This window comes from Ambystoma mexicanum, chromosome 10, assembly GCF_040938575.1.
Source record: "Ambystoma mexicanum isolate Mex_15411 chromosome 10, UKY_AmexF1_1, whole genome shotgun sequence".
Lineage (NCBI taxonomy): Eukaryota > Metazoa > Chordata > Amphibia > Caudata > Ambystomatidae > Ambystoma > Ambystoma mexicanum.
The window spans coordinates 229,172,558-229,198,514 of record NC_090932.1 but is presented as its reverse complement, the minus strand read 5'-3'; the positions used below and the strand labels follow the sequence as shown (position 1 = coordinate 229,198,514).

General features: G+C 49.8%; 1 protein-coding gene across 2 annotated transcripts in view; it reads left to right on the top strand.

Annotated features, from left to right (window-relative positions):
• The window catches only part of REEP4 (receptor accessory protein 4), a 261,700-nt gene that overhangs the window by 193,485 nt on the left and 42,258 nt on the right, over window positions 1-25,957 (top strand). For both annotated transcript variants that reach the window (XM_069617741.1, XM_069617742.1), the window contains one exon: window positions 18,579-18,760. In XM_069617741.1, the coding sequence (XP_069473842.1) occupies window positions 18,579-18,760 (182 nt within the window). The remainder of the gene's footprint in view (window positions 1-18,578; window positions 18,761-25,957) is intronic.

Below are 25,957 nucleotides of genomic sequence, written 5' to 3'. Positions count from 1 at the left end.
TGTCGGTCATCTCCCTGAGATCGTCCCCTCTGAATGCGAAGAAAGGGGGAGGGCGTAGAGGTCCACCAGGGCACGGATATCTCCTCAGAGGAGGAGCTCGTCTACCTTCAGACCATCCAGGAGGACAAAGGCGACGAGGGAAACGTCCGGCCCTACGACGAGGGCGACGACGACTGAGAGCCCCAGGACGACGAGGGCCTTGGCTCTCTTCCTGCGCCACAGCTTCCTATTTGCCCTCTGCCTCAGCTGCTCCCTAGAAAACTCTGTGGACATTCTCTCTACTCTACATACACTGGTATCTGAGATACAGAGGAGGTTGCCTTTTACGCCGATGGCCCCGCCCACGGCTCCAGTGACTCCGACCCTCTGGCAATGGGGGGAACTGCCGGCCAAGAAGAGGCACCCACTGCCTCTCTCCTCAGAGGGATGAGACTGATCCTGACATGCCGGCGACGGGCACGGACGACTGCAGTGGGATGGGGGACCTCCCGCCGCCCAGATCCTCCCCGCTGGACGAGATAGGCCAGTTTCATGCAATGATCTCCAAAGTTTCGGATCTCTTTCAGCTCGCACCAGAGGAGGAGGGCTTCTTGTACCAGCGTTGTGAAGAGAAAGACCATCCTTTCAGTCCCACTCTTGGATGATATTTGGGATGAAGGCCTGTCACTCATGAAGAGCCCTTCTACGGCCCCAGTGAAGAGGGACCGTCTAGATAAGAAATACAGGGTGCCAGACTCTGTGCCCAAGTGCTTGCGGGCCCAACCGTCACCGGACTTGGTGATCTCTGCAGCGGCCAAGAAGTCGTCATTGGGCGCTTGTTCCTCGGCAGCGTCCATTCCTACGGACGACGAGGGGAAGAAGTTGGATGCTATGGAACGACGTGTTATCTACTCTGCAGCGACGACAAGGCTGCCAACGCCCTCGCTATCGTAGCGCGCTACGACCGGGAGCAGTGGTTCAAGCTAGCTCCCCTTGGCCTGTAAGGAAAACCACAACCCTCAGCTGCTGCTGGAGGTTCGGGTCATGCTAAAGAAGGGGCCGATGGAGCTCGTCCCAAAGCGGCTCCGGATCCCTGGAGTCTGTCCAAGGTACTTCCTTGTGCGAAAGAAGACCAGGGGCTGGAGGCCCATTCTCGACCTCCGATGACGTAACAAATACATGAAGTCCCAGAAGTTCCTAATGGTCACTCTTCAACACGTGCTCAGACAGCTAGAAGAGGGAGACTTTGTCGTTGTTGGACCTGGAGGATGCGTACTTCCATGTCCCAATTCACAAGGGACACTGCAAGTTTCTATGCTTCGTCATTCAGGGGAAGCATTACCAATTTAAGGCCCTTCCCTTCGGATTGCAATCAGCGCTAAGGGTCTTAAAGTGCCTGGCACCGGTTGCGACAAATCTGTTACTGCAAGGGATCCACGTCTACCCTTACTTGGACGATTGGCTCATCCGGGCCAGCTCAAGGAGCATCGCCATCGACCACACGGCAAAGACTGTCCGCCTACTGACGTATCTGGGATTCTCTTTGAACAATGCAAAGTTCTGGACTTCCTCCCCGACGACAAGAGGTGGGAGGTGTTGGAGATTCTGTAAGAAGGCGAGGTGGTGTCGGACCATGCCATCATGGTGGCCATGGACCTCGCTGACGCGGGATCCAGCCAGATCGGCAACAGAGATTGCCTTTGTCGTTGTGGCTGGCTCAAGGCCACCAACTTTTGACAGGACGCCCAGACAAGAGTTTTGGACATGCCCTTGGACAGAGACAATCTCTTCGGGAAGGCTGTAGATGAGTCTCTACAGGCCATGGAGGTGGACACGGAAACGGCACGTGCCTTGGGCACACTACAGCAGCGACGGGCGTCCTTTCAATCCCCAGGAGGTGAGTCTCCCCGCTCTTCCGTGGGTTACGGCGGGAGCTCCTCTTCCTACCGCCAGCCCTCCCGCTCCTCGGCCCAAGAGACCAACGGGGGCCGTTCCAAGGCTTTTGGAGGACATTGTTGTCGCCAGGGACCCCAAGGGGGCCTGTCGATGTCCAAGCAGGAATGTAACCGGCCGTGACGTCGGGCCCGCACCCCTGCACCCCGCTGGGATACCGACTGGCAAACTTCGTCAGCATGTGGAAGACCATCTCCACTGACCGTTGGGTGCAGGACACGTTCGCCCACGGACACACACTAGATTTTCAACGGAAGTGTCCCCAGATACCACCGGTGGCTGTCGGGAAAACCACATCCCTTAGCTGCTGCTGGAGCTGCGGGCCATGCTAAAGAAGGGGCCGATAGAGCTCATCCCAAAGCTAAAGGCCCAATATTGGACCTGGAGGATGCATGCTTCCACTTCCCAATTCACAAGGGACACCGCAAGTTTCTACGCTTAGTCGTTCAGGGGAAGCACTACCAATTCAAGGCCCTTATATTCGGATTGAAGTCCGCGCCAAGGGTCTTCACCAAGTGCCTGGCGCCGGTGGCGGCACCTCTGTTACTGCAAGGAATCCACGTCTACCCTTACTTGGACGATTGGCTCATCCGGGCCAGCTCAAGGAGCGTCGCCGTCGACCACGTGGTGAAGACCGTCTGCTTACTGACGGATCTGGGATTCTCGGTGAACTATGCAAAGTCCTGCTTGATTCAATCACAGCATGCGCTGTTCCTGGGATCCCGGCTCAACATGGTGTCATGCCTGGTGTCACCGTCGGAGGAGAGAGGGGCGGCCATCCTTGGCAAGGTGCTACGGCTGCTCGCTCTAAAGATCGCCACGTTGAGGACCATGAAGTTTCTGCTCGGCATGATGTTGTCATGCATCTATCTCATCCGAGCAGCCACTGGTGGAGTTCCTCGACGCCCGTTGGATTCAGGTGTCCGGAAGCTTGCAGCACAAGATCGCTCTTGATGAGGGGTTCCGTCGGGCGATAAGATGGTGGGGCGTGAGCTCATCTGAACGGAGGTGCGGATTTCCAGGCACCAGCACATCAGGGGACTATCGACGGACGCCTCCCTGGAGGGATGGGAAGCCCACACCGGAAGTCTTCACGCCAGAGGCCTGTGGCTTCCGGAGGAAAAGCCGTTGCACATCAACGTGCTGGAGCTACAGGCAGTGTTTTGGGCCCTCAAATTGTTCCTGCCGCCCCTCAAGGGCAAGGTGGTGCGGGTCTTCACAGACAATACCACCACGATGTTTTTACATCGGAAAGCAGGGGGGGGGGGCACCAGGTCCCCAGCACTCTCCAAAGAAGCGCAGGATTTATTGCATTGGGACATCGCTCAGGGGATAATAATAATTTAATAATTTCGCATTTATATAGCGCTACGAACCCTCAGGTATCTGAGCGCTGCTTATTATTACCCATGGTGTGTGGTGCTCATTTATCGACCTCGGAAGGATGAAAGGCTGAGTTTGGCCCTGCCGGGATTCGAACCTGGGTTAGCAGGCTCTGCACGGATGTCAAGGCGAGCGCTCTACTCGCTGTGCCACTTGACCAGCTGTTCCTCATCCCGTTTCCTCTGGCAGGAGTCAAGAACACGGTCGCCGACTCTCTGAGCAGGGAACTTCGCTCGTGCCACGAGTGGGAGCTTCGATGGCACCTAGTGGAGAATCTGTTCCGCAAATGGGGAAATCCCCAGATCGACTTGTTTGCAACGAAGACCAAATGCCGGAGGTTTGCCAGCAGGTTTCCCCAGCAGGGGAGCATGGGGGATGCATTCTCATTCCTTTGGGAAAGCCTCTTTCTGTATGCGTTCCCTCCGTTGCCCTTTACTTCGAGTTATCAATCTACTCGGCGTTGGTGCCGGATGAGCCTCGTCGCACTGGCGTGGCCGAGGCAGATCTGGTACCCGGATCTTCTTGGCATGTTGGCGGCACCACCAGTCAAGCTGCCAGTGGTTGCGGATCTTCTCTCCCTGGAAGGAGGCACAGTTTTTCACCACGATCCAGGTGTCAGGTCCCTGGGTAACAGGAAGTGTCAGGTTAGGCATTATTAATTGCCAAGAGATTAGTAGTGGTTAAGGTGGGTCATTTACATTGAAAAGGTATTTCCTTAATCTGATCATCCATTTAGCCAGCAACTATTGTTCCAACTCATGATGGAGAACTTCCTGTTCAGCAGTGATTGGTCAGTGACTATTGTGATGTTGTTTGGAACCTCTGGAGAGGTTCTAAACTGCCTTTCATCAAGATCAGCTCAGGAATGGTCACAGCCCACAAGAGCTCCAGAGTAAAACAAGAAATCTGAGTAAAGAAAGCACATCTTTTAAAAGACAATCTTCAACTTGAGTCTGGAAACTACTACAGATAAGTGACAGTGATAAAAGATCAAAGTTTATTCAAAAGAAAAGATGGAAATGTTTTAAAGCTTAAAAATAAGACTGATTGCAATTTACCAGTGCAGTGTAAATATTGTGAATTCAAGTGAAGTTAAAAGACATTTAATTTTAAGAAGTATGATAATAAGTTAAGTTCTCGTTTATGTTCTGAAAATCGTTCAGTAATAAATCGTTTGCGCGTGTTTTTATCCACTGCTGAAGTAGCACGTGAATGTAACGCGAAGGCGTTAGTTTTCATGGAGCGTTGTGAGTTTTTCTCGCGAGCCTATGAGTAAGGCACCTTGCTGCTTGACTTGTTTATTCGGAAGTAGCGTCGTGTGAATCCTGTAAAGGTGTGGCGTAGTGTTAATTAATACGTGGCGACAAGCAGGAAGTCAGTTATTTTTAATCCGCATAGAATTTTTGAAAAGCGCAGTGAATGCAGTGAAGTCCGAGGCGTTTCTTCTATACAGGAAGTCTTCTGAAGGTACATGCGCGTGAGTGAAATGCGGAAGATTTTTCTTTTTCCAGTGTCGAGTCTTCAGAAGGTACGTGTGCACATGTACTGTTTTAATGACATTTTTCCCTAGGGGCGAATATTGGAAAAGGAAAGCGCGCGTTAATTAGAATTAAAAAAAAAAAAAAAAGTGAAAGTATTTAATGATTTGAGAAGTCAAAGGTTGTAGAATAAAAAGGCAACACAATAAGTATTTAAGGAACAACCCAAGCAGCAAGAGGAAGTTTGCAGTCAGAAAGTGAATACTGAACTTTACCATTGGAATTAATAAGAAGCCTTAGTTAATAGGAGATACAAAAAATAATGTACAAGTCTTTAATTTTGCAGTTATTTAGAACAGTGTAATGTTGAACATTTCTAGAAGGAAGTCAGACTATATTTTGAAATTCAGTAGTGAGCAGAGAAAGGATTCCAAGCATCACATTATATTGAGTAGAGACTTTTCAATGAAATTTTGAGCAATCTCTTGAGGATTAGAAGAAAAAGTCACTAACTAAAGTACAGCAACACAGCAGTGAGAAGACAATAATTGTGGCAGCGAATTCACAAGTATTTATTTACCTCTCAGCTTAGGGCAGAGGTAGTCGGGTAATTGGTGGTTTTCAAATGGAAAATAATAATTTTGTGAAGATTAATTATAGAATGTTAATCTGAGATGTGTTATTTGCAGGTTATCCGGTGTTTCCAGAATTAAGGAGATCAGAGGAATCCTGACCGTTAGTTTTGTTCTCCACTTTCACTTTCCCCCGATTTAGTCAATCGAGCAGTTGTTCATTTGACTGTTGGGTAGACTGGGTTGGAGGATAGGGTGGGCTTACGTCTGCTCCTGCAGGATTTTCGGCGCCGGGACCTTATACCAGAGTCTCTGAAACTGAAGGCCTGGCTCATGCAGCGCTAGAATTCGGTGGCTACGATCTCCCGGCGGACTGCAAGGAAGTTCTCGCCAAGGCTAGGGCATTGTCTACTTTGAAATGCTATGGACTCAAGTGGAAGAGATTTGCTATTTGGTGGTGTTCCCAGAAGATCGACCCACTGAGGGCCAAGGCTCCTCAGGTACTTCCATATTCGCTGTCGTTGGCCAAATTGGGACTGGCCCACGCCTCCATCGTTTATCTGGCGGCCATCTCCTGCTACACCAGATCCCCAGGACGACCATCCTTGTGGTCGCCCTGATTGGTCAAGGAATTCGTCTAAGGACTAGTCCGCTTGTTCCTGCCGGTGAAGGCTCCGGCCCAGGCGTGGAAGCCCAATTTGGTGCTTACTAGGCTCATGGGACCTCCCTTCGAGCCTATGCATTCTGCACCACTCAAGTTTTTGTTGTGGAAAATGGCTTTTGTCGTGGCCATCACCTCTGCACGGCAAGTGGGGGAGATCCAGGCCCTCTCCTGGAAACCACCGTACTTGACTTTCTTCGACATGAGGATGGTGCTGCTGACGCACCCCTCGTTCATGCCCAAGGTGCCGTCAGACTTTCATCTAAACAAGCCCTTGGTGTTACCTGTGTTTTTACCAATGCCTTTGTCACCGGCTGAAAGGACTTTGCACTCGCTGGATGTGGCTAGAGCGTTGAAGTTTTATGTTGCCTGCACAAAGAGTTTCTGGAAAACCTCTCAGCTCTTTGTGAACTTTGGTCCTGTGAACCATGGGTTCCATTTCCAGGTGGCTCTCTGGCTGTATCGCCCACTGTCACTGGTTGGCAAACCGACCGCTGCCTGGCCGTCCGAGAGCCCACTCTACCAGATCGATCGCTGCTACAATGGCGTTCCTGTCTGGTTTGCCCCTGCTGGAAATCTGCAGGGCTGCGATATGGAGGTCGACGCACACCTTCACGAAATTCTACTGCACCGACAGGGATTCCAGGGAGGAGCCCAGAGTCGGCCAAGCAGTGCTGCGCAACCTGTTCGCTTGAAGGTGAGGAGGTAAGAGATGCTTATGTTGAGCCTTGCCTCCTCCCGTGGTTGTTCATGTGTGTATTGCTATGTATTCTTTATTCATGAGCATGTGAATCCATGCCAGACCCCATGCTGGAGAAGGAACAAGTTACTTACCTGTAACTGTTCTCCAGCATGGGTCTGGCATGGATTCACATGCGAACCCTCCCGCCTACCCCTCTGCGGCTCTTCTCTTGGTCCTACTGCCACTTTACTTGCTACCAAATCTGAGCTGCCAAATGAGGGGCTTACGTAGAGGGCAGTCATTGGCCTGGGGGCAGTATGACCCAGAGCTCAGTGATTGGTTGTTAGGAGAAAGACAGTTCAGAAATTAAACTGATTTTGTTCTTTACTGAGGATGCCCAGCCTGACGACGGGGAATATTCATGAGCTTTCCATGCCAGAGAACACTTTTTTTTTTTTTTTTTTTTTTTTTTTTTTTTACGGTTGTGATTGTGAGCAGACACATTTCACAGCCAGAAAAAAAAGGAAATGGCTGCTGCGGACTGGTAAAACGTACTCAGTTATCCTTTCTGTGGCGGCCATAGTAAACAAAAAGAATGGCCGCCATGGGACGGGAGAAGGGACTACACGTCCCTTCACCTTTCCATGGCTGCTACTTGTAAAATGGGCGGGAGTGGCACGCAAATTTACACATGAACGTCTCCGGGCTTAGCATAGGGTAAGGTTCTGAAACGCACCAATCCGTGCAGTATTCTGGATTCTAGCGGCGCCCCCATTACTAATTGGTTTTACTCATCTTGAACTGCATCCTGCTATTCTAAATAAGGTTTATACTTTGGTTTGCATAAGTATTGTTCGTTTTTATAATTGTTTATGAATGATAATAGTACTTTTCTAAAGAATTCTCTTTACCCGTGTATATATATTGTAAATCAGTAGGTTTACAATACATCGGTTTCTCTTTGGGCCATATGTATGCTACCATTTCTTTCTACCAAACTACAGCCCTTGCTCCCTCCTAAAATCAGCTTGTCAGCTCTGTCATTGCTACCAATTATCAAGTGGTACAGGTCTATAGTAAGAGTTGGAGTTTACTGTGTTGCCTGAAGTATAGTTTTATGAAGCCCCTGGGTGGACTTTAGAAAAACTGTCCTAACAAGGGTACATGGTCCCCCTATACAGGTCATCTTGGGACTAGCCAGTACTTTTCTAAGAAGTGGGATGCAGCTCCAAAAGGCATGAAAATAATCGCCTTGCTTGCCAAAACGGGTCTGGAAAAAACATTAATAAAGCAGATATGCTGAAAGTATCGAAAAACGAGGTTAGAAAGCAGCAAAAGGGAAATTCTAAGTTGTGCAGACTAGGGATGTAACGGTATAACGGTATACCGTTAAAGATACCGTGAACAACTTAATTGAACAATAATAACCGTCACGTTGTTTATACCGGTATACCATTGAGTGTGCTTTTCAATCTGATTTGGAAAGGCTGCAGCAAGCAAGTGCTGCTCAGTCTTGGTCTTACACTGTTGGATGTGCCGTCTGCCAAGACAAAAGCATAGGGAAGTGAGGCCACATTAGTAAATGCAGCTTTGCTGCTGTGACCTCTCTTTCTCTGTGATCAGTAGAGTCGGGTCAAAGATCTGCCGCCTTTGCGAAAATTGTGTTGAAAGCTGCCCAGTGCCTGAACCTTTGTGTTCCCCATCCAAAGCTGGTAACAATGAGCTGACTGACTGGCTCTATAAGCATACCGAAGACTGCAGTTCATAGACTCCGACAGACCTGGATTTCATGGGCAAACTAGAACAAAGTTATTTTGTTTCAGGCATTATTTATTTGAAAGGCAGCATACAGATTTTAAACATTTTCACACAGTCATGCTGCTCCGCGCTAGTGGTCGGATCTTCTATGGTGATTGTCCCGATTTCCAATTTGCAATTAGCAAGACCACAGGGACATCACGAGTGTGAGCTGAGGGCCTGAACTGAAAGTGAGCATTTTATAATAAAACGTTCAGTGACTTGCAAAATAGTGGTGCCAGGAGCACTTTGCTTAGAAACCACTCAGCCAGCAGGAGCAGAAATTTATCGATTCAGCCTGGCCCGGCATCATGTGCCATTAGTTCAGTAAGTTAAGGTCCTACTGCACTGAGCAAACACACATTGGAACAGCTCCTGCTCTGGCTGAGCACTTTTTTTTTAAAAAGGACAACCAGTGAAGTCATGTACATCGAATTACTCACCCCAGGGTTTAGATTCAAGGCACTTAAGTTTCTCAAGGTCATGGATCGGATAGCCATGCAGTTCTGTTTTAGCTTAGAATTCTGGGATTTGTAGTTTTCCCACCAATTTGAAAGATGGGGAACTACACATCCCAGAATTCAAAGGGGGGGGGGTGAACTGGATGCCCTTCTGATGCATGTCCACAAACAACTTTAGTTCTGTAGACCAGGCATGGGACTGGCCTTTAGGGCAATAGGCCCATGGCTGAACCAAAAATGCGAAAATGCTTCTGTGGGGCCAGTTTTTTGGGTCAAAGTGAGTCACTTTTTTGGCCAAAGTGGGCCAGTTTGATGAGTGACTTCACTATGCGGCTAATAGTTTTCACTGTTGTTGAATACATCTTTTAAATGTACAATTTGCATCACATTTTATCAAAAATCTCCCCCTTGGGTACTATTCAAACAGTGTTCCAAAAGGAATGAATTCCCATTTGCAACTGTGGGCACCTTTTATGTTGGTTCCCGAGACAATTTTATGCCCCAGTCCGACCTTGCTGTAGACTGTGTGAAGACTGGGCTTATCAGTGCTTTCTGCTAGTAAAAAAACTGCCCACCCCGACTGTTCTCTGTATAGATTTGCACATTGGCACTGGAGTTGTTGCTTCACTTGATCCTTCACCTACCTGCCTTCTGTATATGGCACTGGACTCAAGCAGGCAGGACCGATTCTACATTCAATTTGAAGTATCCAGAGCAATGGGGGTGAAATATTTCTTAGGTCTATTCTCAGTTTGTGACACCACCCATGAAAGCATTCCTCCGTCTGAACTCGCATCACACAGGTCCCAGTGCACTCAGACCTGGGTAAAGCGGTAATGATGGGGCTGTGGTGAGGTGGTGGTCTAGGCATATTTGTGCCGATATGTATTGTAACTGTCATTTTCAAAGGTTTTTTTTGTTGCCACTATCTTTAAGAAGGTAAATGAACATGTATTGCAAGAATCAAGAAAGAAATCAACAGCGCCCACTGAACGCTGTCCCTTTAGGATTACATGGTCAGTGGTGACTCCGACATCAGACCTTCATAATACACCAGGCAGATGGTAAACAAGCTACAGTGATTAGATCACTATACAACCTTTCGGTGTGTCTGTGTTGGCTATGACATTTTGACAAAAGAAACACAATGACATGGGCTTTCAGAGCGCACATGAGTGACTTTTCTCCCTTTACTGGGATAAAGAGTTGTCAAAACAAACTTTGTCACAGCGAGGGGTTATGATGCCCATGCAATGTGGTTCCAAAAAAATGCAAGTCGAGGCCAATTTATTTTCTAAGCGATGACCTGTGACTGAGCAGCAAGCTCATTGCTCAAAATGTGCATTATGACACTTCGACTAGTCACTCTTTCATTCAAGGCGATCAACGAGTGAGCGCCATGAAAGACCAATTCTGCAGCCGCCTTAGATTTCTGGAGGGTCAGCTAAATATGTGCAGAGACAAGTTTCAAAATGCTACCTTGCTACAGCTAGAAAATGCTTCCTGCGTATTCGTAAGTTAACTAAAAAACATTGACTTAATGGTAAGTTAAAGAACTTCAAATGCAAAATGGCACAAGTAGTTTCAGTTGGAGCAGTTTTGAATGCCATTCCGTAAACCACACGTGCATGACACAAAATCAATGTTAGCAATAGGAAGAATAAATACAGTGCCAAGAAGGAAAAGGATTTACTGTGGGTTGGCGGCTTTGGGGTTTATATATTTATAATGGACAATGTTTTCTAAACCTATGACAATGGGGGATGTCCCTGGTTCTATCATTGAAGTTACATATAAGTCACACCACATATTCACTCATCTCTGCGGGTATTCACTGCTGCCATACCAAAGGGTAACATGTCTGTGGTTACTGAACAACTCTTGGCCCGCAAGTAAACTAAAGGCTGTAACGTAAAGAGCGAGAGAGTGTGTGCGTGTGAATGCACACAAGCGCATACTACCATCAGCCTCCATGGATCTGTGGCATGCAGATTATCCAGATGGTAACATGTTCATCTTCACCAGTAGCCAGTGGAGGAGCTAAAAGCCTAAATGACAACTTAAGAAAATCTATTAAGTTTGCTTTGCCAGTCTCAGAAGCCCGCCCCTCCTCTCCACACATGTTTGTGTTTGGTGGAAGCAAGGGGTGGCATTTTAGTGGAAAATATGTTGAAAAGCCCAATTCTGGCCCTGGGTGCCTGGTTTTGTTTGTGGTGATAATCTGACAATTTATGACCTTATAAGAAAATATTTGTTAGGATTAGTTAACTCCACCTGCTATACCGCGATAACCATGATATACCATCATTTGGCAAGAAGGTGATCATACCGCCATAAAACTAATACCGTGACACCCCTAGTGCAGACTGGGACCTGTGGCACTGGTGGCTGTGGGCTGTCCATGAGCCAAACCCCTAGTGAAAGACAGTGATGAAACCCTGCTACCTCTGTTGGAGCATGAACAGGCTATTTTTTCACATTTGGGTGCATAGAGTACCCAGCTTAGGCCTGCTCTTGCTGCCTTATGATCTGGGTGACCCCCAAGAAGTCTACAAGATGCTCTTTACATTACAACGGCGGTCCAGCAGACACCCACTAAATGTCCAGAGACTAATGATACTGCCCCGAACAAGAATAGCTCCTGAAAGATGGCCAATCTGGTTGCCCTTTGCTAGAACTGTAGTACAAGTTGTTGTTCCTCCCGGAAATTAAATTAGTCTGTTGCCTCAGATACACCTCGGACATCTAGGACACAACACATGCCATGATGTATTAATAAAATTGTAAATATTTTTGAGTAGTTAACTTTCACAGAGATTCTGTCTGTCTACTTGAAGAGAAGGTAGAAAAACAAGCCACTGTTCTGTTGAATAATTTGGGGACTAAGAAGAGGGGTAGTTAATCTAGAGGCCTGTGTGTTGTCTTAATACTATCCCTATATTGTAAAGATTGACCCCCCCCCCTCTCAACCCCGTGTAAACAAAAAAGCCGGGAGTACCCGATACCCAGATACACTTAGACAATCGGGTGCCACAAGTTAGTTTTTGGCCAGATGTGAAAGACACTGCTGCATGGATTTTCATCAAACATGCAAACGCACTCTTGAAGTTGTATCTGAGCACAAACAGCACAAACATTTGCTTAAGGAAAATTGTTACGGACGTGTTTCAGATGTTTTGTGGTGTTTTATGGTGATGGCTTAGAAAAACCAACCTGTACTTTTAGGCAGACTTTTCTACCCTGTTACTCTTGACTTTCCCATAGCTAATGTGAGAGCACAGCAGAACCTTTGCTCTATGGAGTGGGGTAGTCCTAAAGTACAGTTCGAGGGGATTGGGTCCTCCGACGTATTCCATATCTTTGACAGTAATCACCACAGCTGTGCTGCTTGGAAAGTTCCTGCGTCGATAACGTTGATGCGCCGTCCCCGAACCTCCTCCGACGGCACCCAATGTGATAAGTAGGACGCACGACGCCTGTAGCCTCAGTTCCGTTTTTTCCGCGAACGTGTTCACTTCGTGAATCTCGGTACGCCTCGACTCTTTGGAGTTACTGTTGTATTCTTCTCGGTTCTTTGAACCTGTTCGGTTTTTGTGAATAGCCTGTTCGTGACGATGTCTACCTCGTCTTCAACCCCGCGTCCGGGCTTCAGGAAATGCGGGGACTGTGGGTCCAAGATGTCGGTAACGGACTCGCACAACGCCTGCCTCTGGTGCCTCGGGGAGGCCCACGACATGGACGACTGTGTCGACTGTCAGTCGCTCACGGCCAAGGCCTTGCGGGAGCGCAAGAAGTTGTTGTCGGTAGGTAGGGTGTCTAAGCCCCGGAAGTCGAGGTCTGCGGGGCTTTCGACGGATGATTCGAGAGGCGACTCGCCGCTTCGTCGGAGGTGCAGCGGGTCTCCTTACAGGAGTTGGTCTCGCCACTCCTCTGCCTCTTTGAGGCATTCCCAGAAGCGCTGGCATCGGTCGCCTTCCTCTTCCGAGGACCCCGCCCATCGCGGGTCGCTTATCCCACCATGCAAGCGACACCGGAGGAATGGGCTTCCTTCGGGAAGATGATGTTGGCGATTCTCGAATCGCAGGGCACCGGTCCGTCCGCGCCTCCGAGTGGGGTCGGTCGTGATCAGTCGAGAGACACCGCTCGCACGCCTTCGGGCTCGGGTGGTCGGCACGGTTCGCGGGAGAGGTCCCGCTCGAACAAGGGTAACCGTTCTCGCCATGCCCGTTCCAGGTCCCGGTCCTCGACGCGCTCGAGACCGCGTGATCCTGTGCAGTCTTCGAGGAAGACGTCGACGCCTGTGGCACCGAGGTCGTCGTCGACCTCTCTCGAGGCTCCACCTCTGAGGGGGTCTTCGGCGCCTAGGTCGTCGAAGGACATGCTCGGAGCTCTGGCTTCGAGGCCTGTGTCGACGCCGCCAATGCTGGCGGCTGACGTCGACACCGATTCTCTCGGCGCCGACTCGTTCGGCGCCCTTGCCGCCTTTCGAGGCGATGGTGTCGGAGGGGACCCGTGGCACGGGGGTAGCCCCTAGAAAGGCTCTGACTAAGGTCCGGCATAGCTTTGGTCCCCAGGTGTCTTCCTCTCACCGCCTGGAGTACATTTCAGAGGGGGATGAGAGCTCTGATGAGGGTTTGGTTCCAGTTACGGTGCCAGATGAGCTTCTCTCGGGCCATAGCCAATTTGATGACCTGAGGCAGTCACTGCATGATGCTAGTGGACTGGACACCTCTCCAGAGGTGGAGTTTTGTCGGCCTGAGCCTGGCACTCATGCCGGTTCTTCGTACCGGCGCCTTATGTCTCGGGTCACCGAGTACTTGGGATGGTTGGCTCCCCCAGGGGAGTTGGTTCAGGATGATCTCACGGACATCCTCGATCTTGGTCCCCCCACTGACCCGGTACTGCCGTTTCATATGGCTCTACAGAGAATGTGGCGGCGGCTTTGACTGCTCCGGAGAGTCTCCCGGCAGTGGGTAAGTCTTTGTCGCGAAAATACCGTCCAGCCAGTAGCGACCCCTGCTACTTGTTCAGGCACCCCACTCCGGAGAGTTTGGTGGTGCAGGCGGCTACAGTCCCGGCAAAGCAGGCATCGTATCCTACCATCCCTCCGGATAGGGACGACAAACATTTTGATGGCTGGGCGAAGAAAGTGTTTTCTTCAGTGGGTATGGCGCTTCAGGCCTTGTCTCGTTTCACACACACTCTGTGGAACTGTGTTGCATTAGCGGCTGAACATATTCCCAAAGGGGACGAACGGGATGGTTTCCTTGCTATGGTTCAGGATGGCAAGGATGCCAGGTGTGAGGCCGTTCAGTCGGGTTTGGACATGGCAGATTGTGTCAGCCGGTCCATGGCGGCGAGCACCGTAATACGCAGGTTTGCGTGGTTGCGGAAGTCGGGGTTCGCTCCTGATGTGCAGTCCCGGCTCCTCAACATGCCCTTTGACGGTGAACATCTTTTTGGCAGCAAGGCTGACTAGACCCTTGAGAGGTTGCAGACCTCCAAAGCTGCAGCGAAGTCGCTGGGTGCTGCAGTTAGACAACCTCTGCCTTTTCGTCCTATGTGACAACAATGGAGGGGAGGTTCCTTTCGCTATTACTCGTCCTTCAGTAAAGCGAGAGGAGCTGTCAGTCAAAGAGGCCACCGTAAGAGTGCCAGAGGTGGAAAACAGGGTACTCGAGGTGCCAAAGCCGCTCTGGCAGTTGCCTCTTTGCCCTCAGGCAACGCCGCAGCTACTGCCACTCAGTCATGAGGCCAGGTCCCATGGTTCGCCGGTTGTGGGAAGGCTGGTGCAGCATCTTGTAGAGTGGCGTGCCAATAATTCAGATGTGTGGGTTCTGGAGATCATAACCCACGGCTACTGTCTTCCCTTTCGGCAGAGGCCTCACGACAATCCACCTGGGAACCTCTTTGAAGAGTCCGGATCAGCTCCTTGCGCAGGAAATTCAAGCCCTGCTGGAGAAAGGCACCATAGAACTGGTGCCTGTAGCGGAGAGGAACAAGGGATGGTATTCGCCTTATTTTTTGATTCCGAAGAAAGACTGGGGATTGAGACCCATCATGGACTTGCGCGGTTTGAACAAACTCCTCAGGAAGGACAAGTTCAAGGTGGTTACTCTCTCTCTCTCAAGTCCTCCAGGCCCTTTAACTTCAGGATTGGTTGGTGTCTCTCGACCTCAAGGACGCTTACTTCCATGTGCCGATCCATCCCAAGCACAAGAAGTACCTAAGGTTCGCGGTTGGCGACTCGCACTTTCAGTTTCGGGTCCTGCCGTTCGGATTGACCTCCGCCCCGAGGGTTTTCACCAAGCTCATGGTGGTGGTGGCAGCGCATCTCAGGAAAGGGGGTATTCACGTCTACCCCTACCTGGACGATTGTTTGATCAAGGGGAGCTCTCCCAAGCAAGTCCTGGATCATTTGTCCGTCACCTGCCACTCCCTTCACAAGCTGGGCTTCTCCCTCAATTTAAAGAAGTCCCACTTGATGCCAACACAGTGGCTCCAGTACATCGGAGCAGTGCTCGACACATCCTTGGCTGTGTTTTCCTCCCCAGGTGAGGGCTCTTCACATTCAGCAGATGGTGCACAAGTTTCAACTTGCCCAGACGCTCCCGGCGTCCGAGTTCTTGAGGTTGCTCGGCCTCATGGCATCCTGCATTCTTCTGGTGCCAGAAGCTCGTCTGCGGAGGAGATCTTTGCAGTGGGCACTCAAGATGCAGTGGTCACACTCTTCCGGCAGGATGTCGGACCCTGTTCAGGTGCCGCCCTCTGTCGCCCAGGACCTTCTGTGGCGGGCCGTCGAAGGCAAACTGATGAAGGGGGGGCCCATTTTGGCTGCCCTGGCCGGAGGTGACAATTGTGACGGATGCATCCCTCACGGGATGGGGAGCTCATGCCAAGGAGTTGACAGTCAGCAGTCGTTGGTCTCCGTCGGAGTCCAGACTCCATATCAATCTGTTGGAGCTGAGGGCCGTCAGGCTAGCCCTGAAGGCTTTTCTGCCGACTGTGCGAGGAAAGAGTGTCCTGATTCTAACGGACAACACGGTGGCCATGCACTACCTCAACAAAAATGGGGGGCAGGGTCACTTCCTCTGTGCAGGGAGGCGATGCAGCTCGAGTTCTGGGCCATCCAGCAGGAAGTTTCGATCTCGGCTGTTCATCTGGCCGGAGACGACAGCGAGACGGCGGACGCTCTGAGCAGGCAGAGCACGATCACTTGCGAGTGGGAGCTGGCTCAGAGATGCTCCTGGAGATCTTTGCCCTTTGGGGGGATCCCTCAAGTGGATCTGTTCGCTTCCAGCGTCAACCGGAAGTGCGAAAGGTTCTGCTTGTGGGAGTTTCCTCCAAAAGGTGGCTTAGACGCGTTCGTGGTGGAGTGGTCATTCCCACTGCTGTACGCGTTTCCTCCAGTCCCCGTCATCCCGCAAGTACTGCCGAGGTTACGGAGGTTCGGTTCCCAGATGATCCTCATTGCTCCGGCGTGGGCCCGGAGGACGTGGTACCCGGACCTTCTCGACTTGTCCATCTGCCCTCCACGTAGTCTTCCCTACCGAGACGATCTGCTCTCATGGGAGGGGGGTCAGTTTCTCCATCCAGAGGTCAGATCCCTCAACCTTCACGCGTGGCTTCTGAAAGGTTGAGGTATAAGGATTGTGACCTCCCTGAAGACGTGTTGGAGGTGTTGCTCTCGGCCAGACGGCCGGCTACAAAGTCTCTGTACCGTTGCCGTTGGTGTAAATTCTGCGACTGGTGCAGAGTTAAGAATGTGGATCCTTTTGAGTGTGACATTCCCATGGTTCTGTCTTTTTTGCTTTCCTTGGCCCACAGGGGCTTGCAAGTGGGTACCATTAAAGGTTACCTGGTGGCGCTGTCCATATTTAAACGCTCGTCTGTTCCTATTTTAAGATTCCTTTAATTTCTCAGTTTTTGAAAGGGCTCACTAATGTGTTCCCTCCGTCACCTTTTCTGGTGCCCGGTTGGGATTTGAACCTTGTTCTTAAGTTTCTTATGGGGGCTCCGTTTGAGCCTTTGCATTCTTGCCCTTTGACACTGTTAACTCTTAAAACTGTGTTTTTGGTTGCGGTTACTTCAGCTCGCAGAGTGAGTGAGTTACAGGCACTTTCAATTAAGCCACCCTTCACTATGTTTCATAAGGACAGGGTTGTCCTTCGAGTTTGTCCTTCCTTTCTTCCGAAGGTGGTTTCGGAATTTCATTTGGGCTAGAAGATTGTTCTTCCGGCATTCTATACTCCTCCGCATCCTGGTAAGGAAGAGAAGAGGCTCCATAGGCTTGATCCTAGGAGAGCGTTGAGCTTTTATATTTCACGCATGTCCCAGGTCAGAGTGGACGATCAAGTCTTCATTGGTTACGCTGGAAAGTGTTTGGGACAAGCTGTGACAAAACATACTGTCTCGTTGGATTATTTTGGCTATCTCCGAATGTTACCGCTTGGCGGGTAAGGACCCACCGGCTGGCTTGCGGGCCCATTCTACCAGGGGTATGGCTGCATCTACCGCCCTACAGAGGGGTGTTCCTATTCGTAACATCTGTAATGCAGCCACCTGGGCTTCTGTACATACTCCCTCGATTCCATCCGAGGACAGGATCTGGCCTTTGGCAAGGCAGTCTTTTATTCCGCAATTTGATTGGGCATGCTAAATTTGTGTTCTAAATTCTTTTCCCACCTCCTTGCTTTGGGAGTCTGCCAAAGATATGGAATACATCAGAGGACCCAATCCCCTCGAAGAACAAGTTACTCTCTTACCTGGTAACGTTCTTTCGATGGGATGGTCCTACGACGTATTCCATATCGCTCCCTCCCTACCTTCCCCGCTGCAGAATTTCTTATGCGATTGCAGCTTATGTTTCCGCAAGGCCTTGTGTGTCTGACTGGCAGAAGACTGGTGTCACACGTTCTGGGGGAAAAAACTACAACTGAGGCTATGGGTGTTGTGCATCCTACTTATCACATCGGGTGACGTCAGCCGTCGGAGGAGGTTCTCGGGGACGGCGCAGGACGCAGATGCCGAAAATTTTCCGAAGCAGCACAGCTGTGGCGATTACTGTCAAAGATATGGAATACGTCGTCGGACCATCCCATCGAAAAAGAACGTTACCAGGTAAGAGAGTAACTTGTTCTTCTCTGACCCACAAGCACACAAAGGAATGTACACACAAAATACTTACTGAAAAATATTGTCTTTAGTTCAGGTAAAGCAATACAAAATGCACACATGTACAGGTAAGTGCTTTAGAAAGGGGGAAAAGTATTATGTACATATACACTGACCGGTTAATGGGAATAAGCAACAGTGTGTTAAAAACTCCTGATTCACAATATTAACAAATATTGACCAGTTTGGCAGGTAAGTAAAGCCTCTAAGCACTTATAAATAAGTGTGCCTCCATACGCGAACAGGACAAAGTCAATAGTCTGCTTCAAATTCTAGTGAAAAGGATCTTGAGCCTGGCCTTTGGCTTCCACACTGAATTTGCCAGACCGGTCTTCTAGGCTGTGAATGATAGATCCACTTTGTCTGACCAGCATGTTACACTCACTTGATGTTTTGATATCACTGGCCTGCTATTAACCAACCTCTCTAACTCTCCAGGTTATGATGGCTCCACCGGTCGGAATTCTGGGCAGGAGAGTGACTCCTTGGATGAGCACTGGTCTGATTCTGAGGTCATGGATGCACGCAGTTCAGCTCGCAACCGTGAAACTCCCTCTTCCAAACCATTAAGCAGGACCCAGAGCCTGCGTGTATCCAAGAAGAAGCCATTGGTGCGAGAGGTGAGTTATCTGCATGAGCTGCACATGTTAGGCCTGTATCTCCATCAACGGATCTTCATTAAGATTCATAAATATTGAGGAAGTCTCCCTATGTGCAGTTTCCAGGTAAGCCCCAAGAGTAGAGAGCAAATCCTCTTGTCTAGTAAACTTTAAATAACATAATGCAAGTTAGCTGTCCTAGTTCTGTGTTTTGCCATTTTGTTCCTCCAAAAGTGACTAATTTACTCTACGCCCTTCGATGGTTTGAATCCTTTCTCTCTAGAAGAGAACAAAGAGTTTGACTTGGAGACTTCCTGTCAGACTCAGTGCTACAAAACTGTGGAGTCCCGAAGAGATCTTCCCTTTCCCCAATGCTCTTTAACTTTTATATGTTAAATTACTCATGGATATCCTGAGGAAACACGGCACACATTTCCACTCGTACGCATATGAAACTCTGGGTTTCACGAGGATACATAATTTAGAAGAGACGTATGAGAAAGTGGAACGGTGCCTACAAGAACTACAGGCTTGCATGTGTACTAATCGGTTACTGTTGAATGCCAGCAAACCAGAGGTGTCTCTATTCGCCTCAAAACACCATTTACAGAGGGAGCAATTACACACCCCATGCTTCCTGGGGACACAGCTGAATTTCTCTTAGAAAATTAAAAATCTAGGCTGTGTCTGGGAGGATAACATGGGAAGTGGAGCGCAGGTGAGCGTGAAAGTGCAAGCCTGATTCCACTCAGTAAGTTTACTGAAACATATCCTACCATTCATTGCTATTGAGGACAGAGTGGTGGTTATTGGGACTCTGGTCAACTCGAGACTAGATTATGGAAATGCACTGCTGACGGGTATACCAGCCCATCAGCTGTGAAGATTGCAGGTGGCTCAAAATGCAGCATTTAGGCTGGCATACAGGGTAAAAAAAAAATCGGCCCCAATCTCTCATTTAAGAAGAGCTTTACATTGGGTGCCATTAAAGGAGAGAATTGAGTTAAAGTTATGTGCCCGGTTTTTAAGTGTGTTAATAAGATATGGCCAAGATAACTATCAGATCAAATCAGGAGGTATGTTCCTACCCGACAGTTACGCTCAGCAGATCAGAATCTGCTTCACATACCATGTACTAGGTATGTGAGCAAGGGGGACCGCAGATTGAGTCTACGGCCCAAGAGCATGGAACAAACTACCCAGTGAAATTCGGGAGATTAAAACCCTCCCAACTTTCCGTAGGGCCCTGAAGACCCATCTGTTTTGTTAGAACTCCTGGTTTGAGTTAGTGTAATCGATCTTAAATGATTAAGTGAATTAAGGCACAGTCTAACGAGAATTTATACATCTGCGCCTAATTACGATTAAATTCGTCCGAGTGCACATTATAAATACTCAAATCCAATTTTTACTCTGATTGTCCAGTAGAACATGAAAAACAAGACACCATATAGGCAAGTATGTAAATTATTTAATAAACTTTAATTGGAGATTCATATCACACAGTATCTGTAACCATACATTGAATCATCATATTACATTAACAAGACATCAGAAGATGCAGCTTCCCATTCTTCCGTTGACACAAGAGGTCTGATCCCCAGAACTTGCTTGTGTATAAGGTGTGCTTCAAGTGCCAATGCATTCTTGGCACCTTCTGTTTATTCTGTTGAATCAGTGTTTTGGGATAGGAGGTATGCAGTGAGGGGACTCCAAATATATTTCGGTCTATATTCCTTATACGTGTCATTATGCCATGCTAAGTCCTTTAGCCACATCTGTATCCCTGGGGGAGAAGAACTGGTCCATTGCAAAAGGATACACCGCCTAGTGAGTTTCGTACAGGTCATGATCCATTTTTGGTGTTGCTTAGGGAGATCAGGGGCCCATCCGACATACAGTGTAGGAGTTTGCAAGGGATGGCCTGACCCAGAATTGCAGAGAAACCCTCCACCACCTGCTCTCCGAATGGACGCAGCTTGGGGCAGGCCCACATCACATGTAGAAAATCAGCTGGGTCATGGCCGCAGCACAGGCTTCGGGCTGTGCTCATTCTATCGAACCAGTGAATACGGTCCAGAGACATATATACGCGCGGTGTAGTCTTCAGCTAAATCAGCTGTAAACGCATGTTGAAAGCCCCCTTTGCGTATTCCCGCACATCACCGCCCACCTGCTTATCTGAGAAGGGGGTCCCAGCATCCTCCTCCCTCCGCTGTCTGCACTTTAGGTCTACCTGTGGAGTGTCATGTTGAATTTGCGTGTACAGTGCAGATACCACCCCTCTGCAGCCCGTTGAGTTCACAATGTATTTCAGGAGCGGGGTAGTTGGGGCCACCCCGGAAACACCAGGGACCACTCCCTGAAGGCGGTGTCATGATCTCTGCTTCCAAAAGGCCAGGACTTACCCAACTCCCTTGGAAGCAGACCCATAACCCAGGTTCCGAGTGCCAGCCAGTCCCAATTGGGACCTTTTGGACCCTGTCCTGGCGCCAGTGGCGCCAGGCTCATAAATATGCCCAGTCCCAGCGCTGCAAGCGCCGGGCTCATAATGCTTGGGTGGACTTACCTGCAGCAGACCATGCTGCTTACTTACCTGCCAGTTGAACCCCTGATCCTCTTCTGTTTGGGACTACTTTTCCTGTTGGGTGGGGCAGGAGCCACTCCCTAGGTTCAGAACACTGGAACTCTCCTGGAAAGCAGGAACTCTTTTCTTACCTAGGCGTGGCTGTGGAAGGAGACACTTAAGCACTACAGGAGGCTATTTAAACCACACCCGATGGATGAATCTTGCTTTGCGTTATTCTGCATCCTCTGCAGCAGAACGCTCATCGTGTCTTCTGCATCTGATCCTGGGCCTAAAGGAAAGAGGCTTACCATCCTGAATCCAGTCTTCAGCAACATCTATAAAGACAAGAAAGAACAGGTTAGCACTACGGTCTTCAGTGACAGCTCATCTCTTACCTGGTCCATCGGCTGTCATCAACGCCTCGCGCAGCATTCCTGCATCTGAAAGACAAAGGCTTACCTACTCTTTACGCGCTCTGGAGGTCATCGCACTGCATTCCGGCATCTGAAAGACAAAAGCTTACCAACTCTTCGCACGCTCCGGAGGCCTTCGGCGCTGCATCCCGCATCTGTAAGACAAAAGAAGGTGCGTTTAAAGACATTGGGTAACGTTAAATACTCACGTGCCATTACTCCATCCACGCCGAACTCAGTGGGCATTCCGGCATCCTTCAGCAGCTCCGAACTGGTACCTGCAAAATAAAAGGACAGTTAGTGCGCATCGTGAAGCAAGCAACAAGCGCTTACTTACGCGCTTCCAGGCGCTTTTATTCCGCATACGGGTCCATCCTCAACTCACTTCAGCCAGTCAACCGCCATCGCTGGAACCCTGCAAAATAAGAGACAGCATTACAAAAGACTTTTAAAGACATTTGAAATATTCGGAACTCACCGTTCGTGAAGTAAACGACGGACAGCAGTCCTCTGAAGTCAAGAGGCCTGCGCTACCTATCCAGTGAAGAAACTGGTTACAGCACCCTGCCCCGAGGCAGATGGAGAGCTCGGCGTTCACTTACCTAAGGTGAGAGCGTTAACCTTTGGGGTTCTACAGGAGAGGAGAAAAGGAAAGAGATAGGGACACCCCAATAACCCCAGTTCATTAATCCCATATTTTCTATCTGCAGACATCTTACTCTTCGAGTCAGGCATACAGTGCACAGAGGTCCAGCCCAAAGAGCCAACCGGGTGCTACACATCACTTTTGAAGATACGGTAGTCGCCCAGTCAAGACCGGCGCCTCTGCGAGAATCAGGTGAGCGTTACAGGCGGCCCTCATTCTTGGGTACTGTAAACTGCGGTGAAGACCCTCCCACCCCCCTCCTTTCCGTAAAGAGTTTCTGGGTGACAAAGGACTAATTCGGGTACATATCCTCAATACAGTGTATTCCTGCACCCCGCCACTCCCGGTTAATGGCTTCATCACAGGTTGGAGCAATCGTTTCCACATTGCACAACGGAATTCCCGGGTCAAAGGGGGACATCAACCCTCAGTCTTGTTAGGGCCATCTTCCATGCATGGAGCGTACACGCTGCAGAGTCAAACTTGCATTTATGTACTACCCTGCAGGACATCAGGACCTCCTGGAGAGAGAACGGGTAGACTGAGCATCTTTCAATACGTACATGAGTGGCCTGGACCCCAGCATCCATTTTGAAGCGAAGTACAGCTGGGATGCCAAGAAATATAATTCCACGTCTGGAGCCCTGACCCCGCCACCCCCCCTATCCCAGGGCAAGGTCGGGAGTGTCCCAACGAATGCAGGGGCTCTGTGGGTGCCAAGCGAGTTTTAGCAATTGTCTTCACGTCAGCAAAAAAACCTACCCCCGGCCACACAGGGATATTCAGCAACATATATACTAGTTTAGGGATCACAGCCATCTTGGCTACTGCTATTCTGCCCAGCAACGATATGGGGAGCCTACACCACCTCTCCACTTTCTCTTTCAAGGCCTGAAAGTACTGAAGGCGATTATCCGCCAATAGCATACGAGCGTCTCTGCTAACGCTTACGCCAAAGTATGTGACAGCTCGAGGTTCCCATCTATATCCCTCGGTGTTTAGCAGGCACACTGTATTTCCATTCAGGGGGGAACAGGGTTGATTTCCCCTTAGTCAACCTGAGGCCCGAGATTTCCCCAAATCTCTCCACCTCCGATGACACCAGGGCCAGGTTGGTCACCAGATCCTTGAGGTATAGGATTGCATAGTCTGCGTACAGCGACACCAGTTCGCGGGCTACCCCCATGGCGAGGCCATGGGTCCCGTGGTTTATTTGCAATTTGGACGCCATCGCCTCGATTGCTGCAGCAAAAAACAGGGGCGAGAGCGGACAGCTTTCTCTGGTGCCCTGGCCCAAAGCAAAGGATTTATACCTCATGCCACCAACCCCAATGCAGGCGCATGAGCCCGCGTATAGCAGTTTCACCGCAGACAGGAAGTTAGGAGGGGTCACTAGCTGGCGCAGCACCTCGAAACAGGTAGCCCCACTCGACGGAGTGAAAGGCTTTCTCCATGTCCAATAATATCGCCTCCGCCTGTACGTTGGGGCCAATTTGAGCTAACATCGCAAAAAACCTTCGCAGATTGGATGAGGCCGATCTACCGGGTATGAAGCCCGATTGGTCTACATGGATTATCTGAGAGATGTGCGACTGGTCTACATGGATTATCTGAGAGATGTGCGGGAGAAGCTGATCCTCTAGGATCTTGGAAAAGATTTTGGTGTCCAAATTTAGTAATGATATTGGGCGGTATGATGCGCAATTTAAGGGTTCTTTATCTGGCTTTAGGCTTAAGGTTATCACAGCTTCCCTCATTGTTGGAGGAAGACACCCTTCTTTCATACCCTCTTCCCACACCTTCAGCATGTCGGGCCACCTCTGGACCCCATTCCTTATAAAACTCTGACGTAATACCGTCCGTGCCAGGCGCCTTAGAGGGAGGCAGAGCGCGGATCGCCTCGAGGATTTAATCTACTGTGATGGGGGGGACCAAGGACTAGAATCGTTCCCTCACTCAGAACTTGGAGGGCCAGTTCCTCCCCTGAGGGCGACCCTTTGGAGGCGTATAGATTCTCATAGTATTGGTGGAAGATCTCGGCAATCTCCTCCTGTTTCACCACCATGGCTCCCTCTGGCGTCCTCACGGCTGCCATGTCTACACTACCCCTCTCGTGGCGGACCATCATTGCTAGTAATTTATCTGGCCTGCCCTTCTCACCTGCGGGCCATGACGGGGCAAGCGAAATACTCCCTTTCTGCCAGGTTGTTGAAATTCCCCAGCTCTTCCCGCAGTTTGGCCATAGGCCCGAGCCCCCTATCCTAGTCTACCTGCTTTTCAAGTGTCTTGATTCTCACCTCAGAGTCGGGAAACTGCGGATTGTTTTCAGGACCCTCAGTTCCAGGGACAGGCAACCCCCATGAAGCACCACTTTGAAAGCCTCCCAGATGGTTCCCATTGCGGGCATTGAACCAAGATTCGAGTTTAAGTATGATGTAATTAACTTGTGTACCTCGCTCCAAACACAAAGTCCTATAGTACTCAGAGTTTAAATCTCCAATGGGGGCGTTGCCCCCTTTCCCCATCCGGGTTCACCGACCAGAGGACCGGGGAGTGGTACGATAGTGTTCTGGGGAGAAGGCTGCATTTGGCCGTCCTATGAACCAACGATGGTCCCGCGAGTATGTAGTCCAATCGCGAGGAAGTGCCGTGGACTGATAATTGGAATGAGGATTCCCTTCCCTCCGGTTGTAGCAACCTCCACACATCACCTAGCTCAAGATCTCGCATACCCTCCAGTACCTCCACCACTGCCTTGGACTGTGGGCGGTCCCCCTCTACAGATCTATCTTTTTGTCGGATCCAACACTACATTAAGATCTGACGCCTGCACTAGGCAGGTGTGAATGAACCCTTACCATTTGTTCATCAGCGACGCAAAGAAACCGGGATCGTCCACATTTGGACCGTAAACGTTTACAAATGTGACATTCGTTGTGCCAAGACATCCAGACCCACTCAAATCTACCATTTGGGATCAACTGTCGCCTCGACCATGCGTAAACCCAGTGATTTGAGCACCAGTTTCATAACCCCCGCCGAGTACATAGAGTATAAGGTGTAGTGGCTGCATGCTCCCCATGACCTGTCGACACCCTCATTTGCACTACCCACTAGGTGTTTCTTGCAGGAGCACCACCTTGGCTCTGTGTTGTTCACAGTATTGAATTAACTTTCAGGCCTTCCGTGGGTTGTTCAGGCCCCGCAGGTTCCAGCTAATTCCCTTGACCGTCATTCTATTTTTGTGTCTCGTGTACAATCAGCCGTTACTTCTCAACTGTGGCGTGAGATGTGTCTCTACCAAGTCCCGTAACCATGAGATGTGAATCATTTTCAATATTAAACACCCAACGTTCCCCCCCCACTCCCGAAGCCCCCCCTCCAGCTCCAAACTTCTCATACCCCACCCTCCCCCACCCACAACTTGCAGGGAGGAGTTCCCCTCTCCCCCTGCTTTCCCCCAACAAACAAGTCTCCTTGGGGCACCGACCAGGGGCGCAGGACACCTTAAAGGAATAGTGCGCTCAGAAATATTATTGTCCTGAGGGTTCAGGCATGTGTTTTTAAGCATAGGTTGATCGATCGTACAA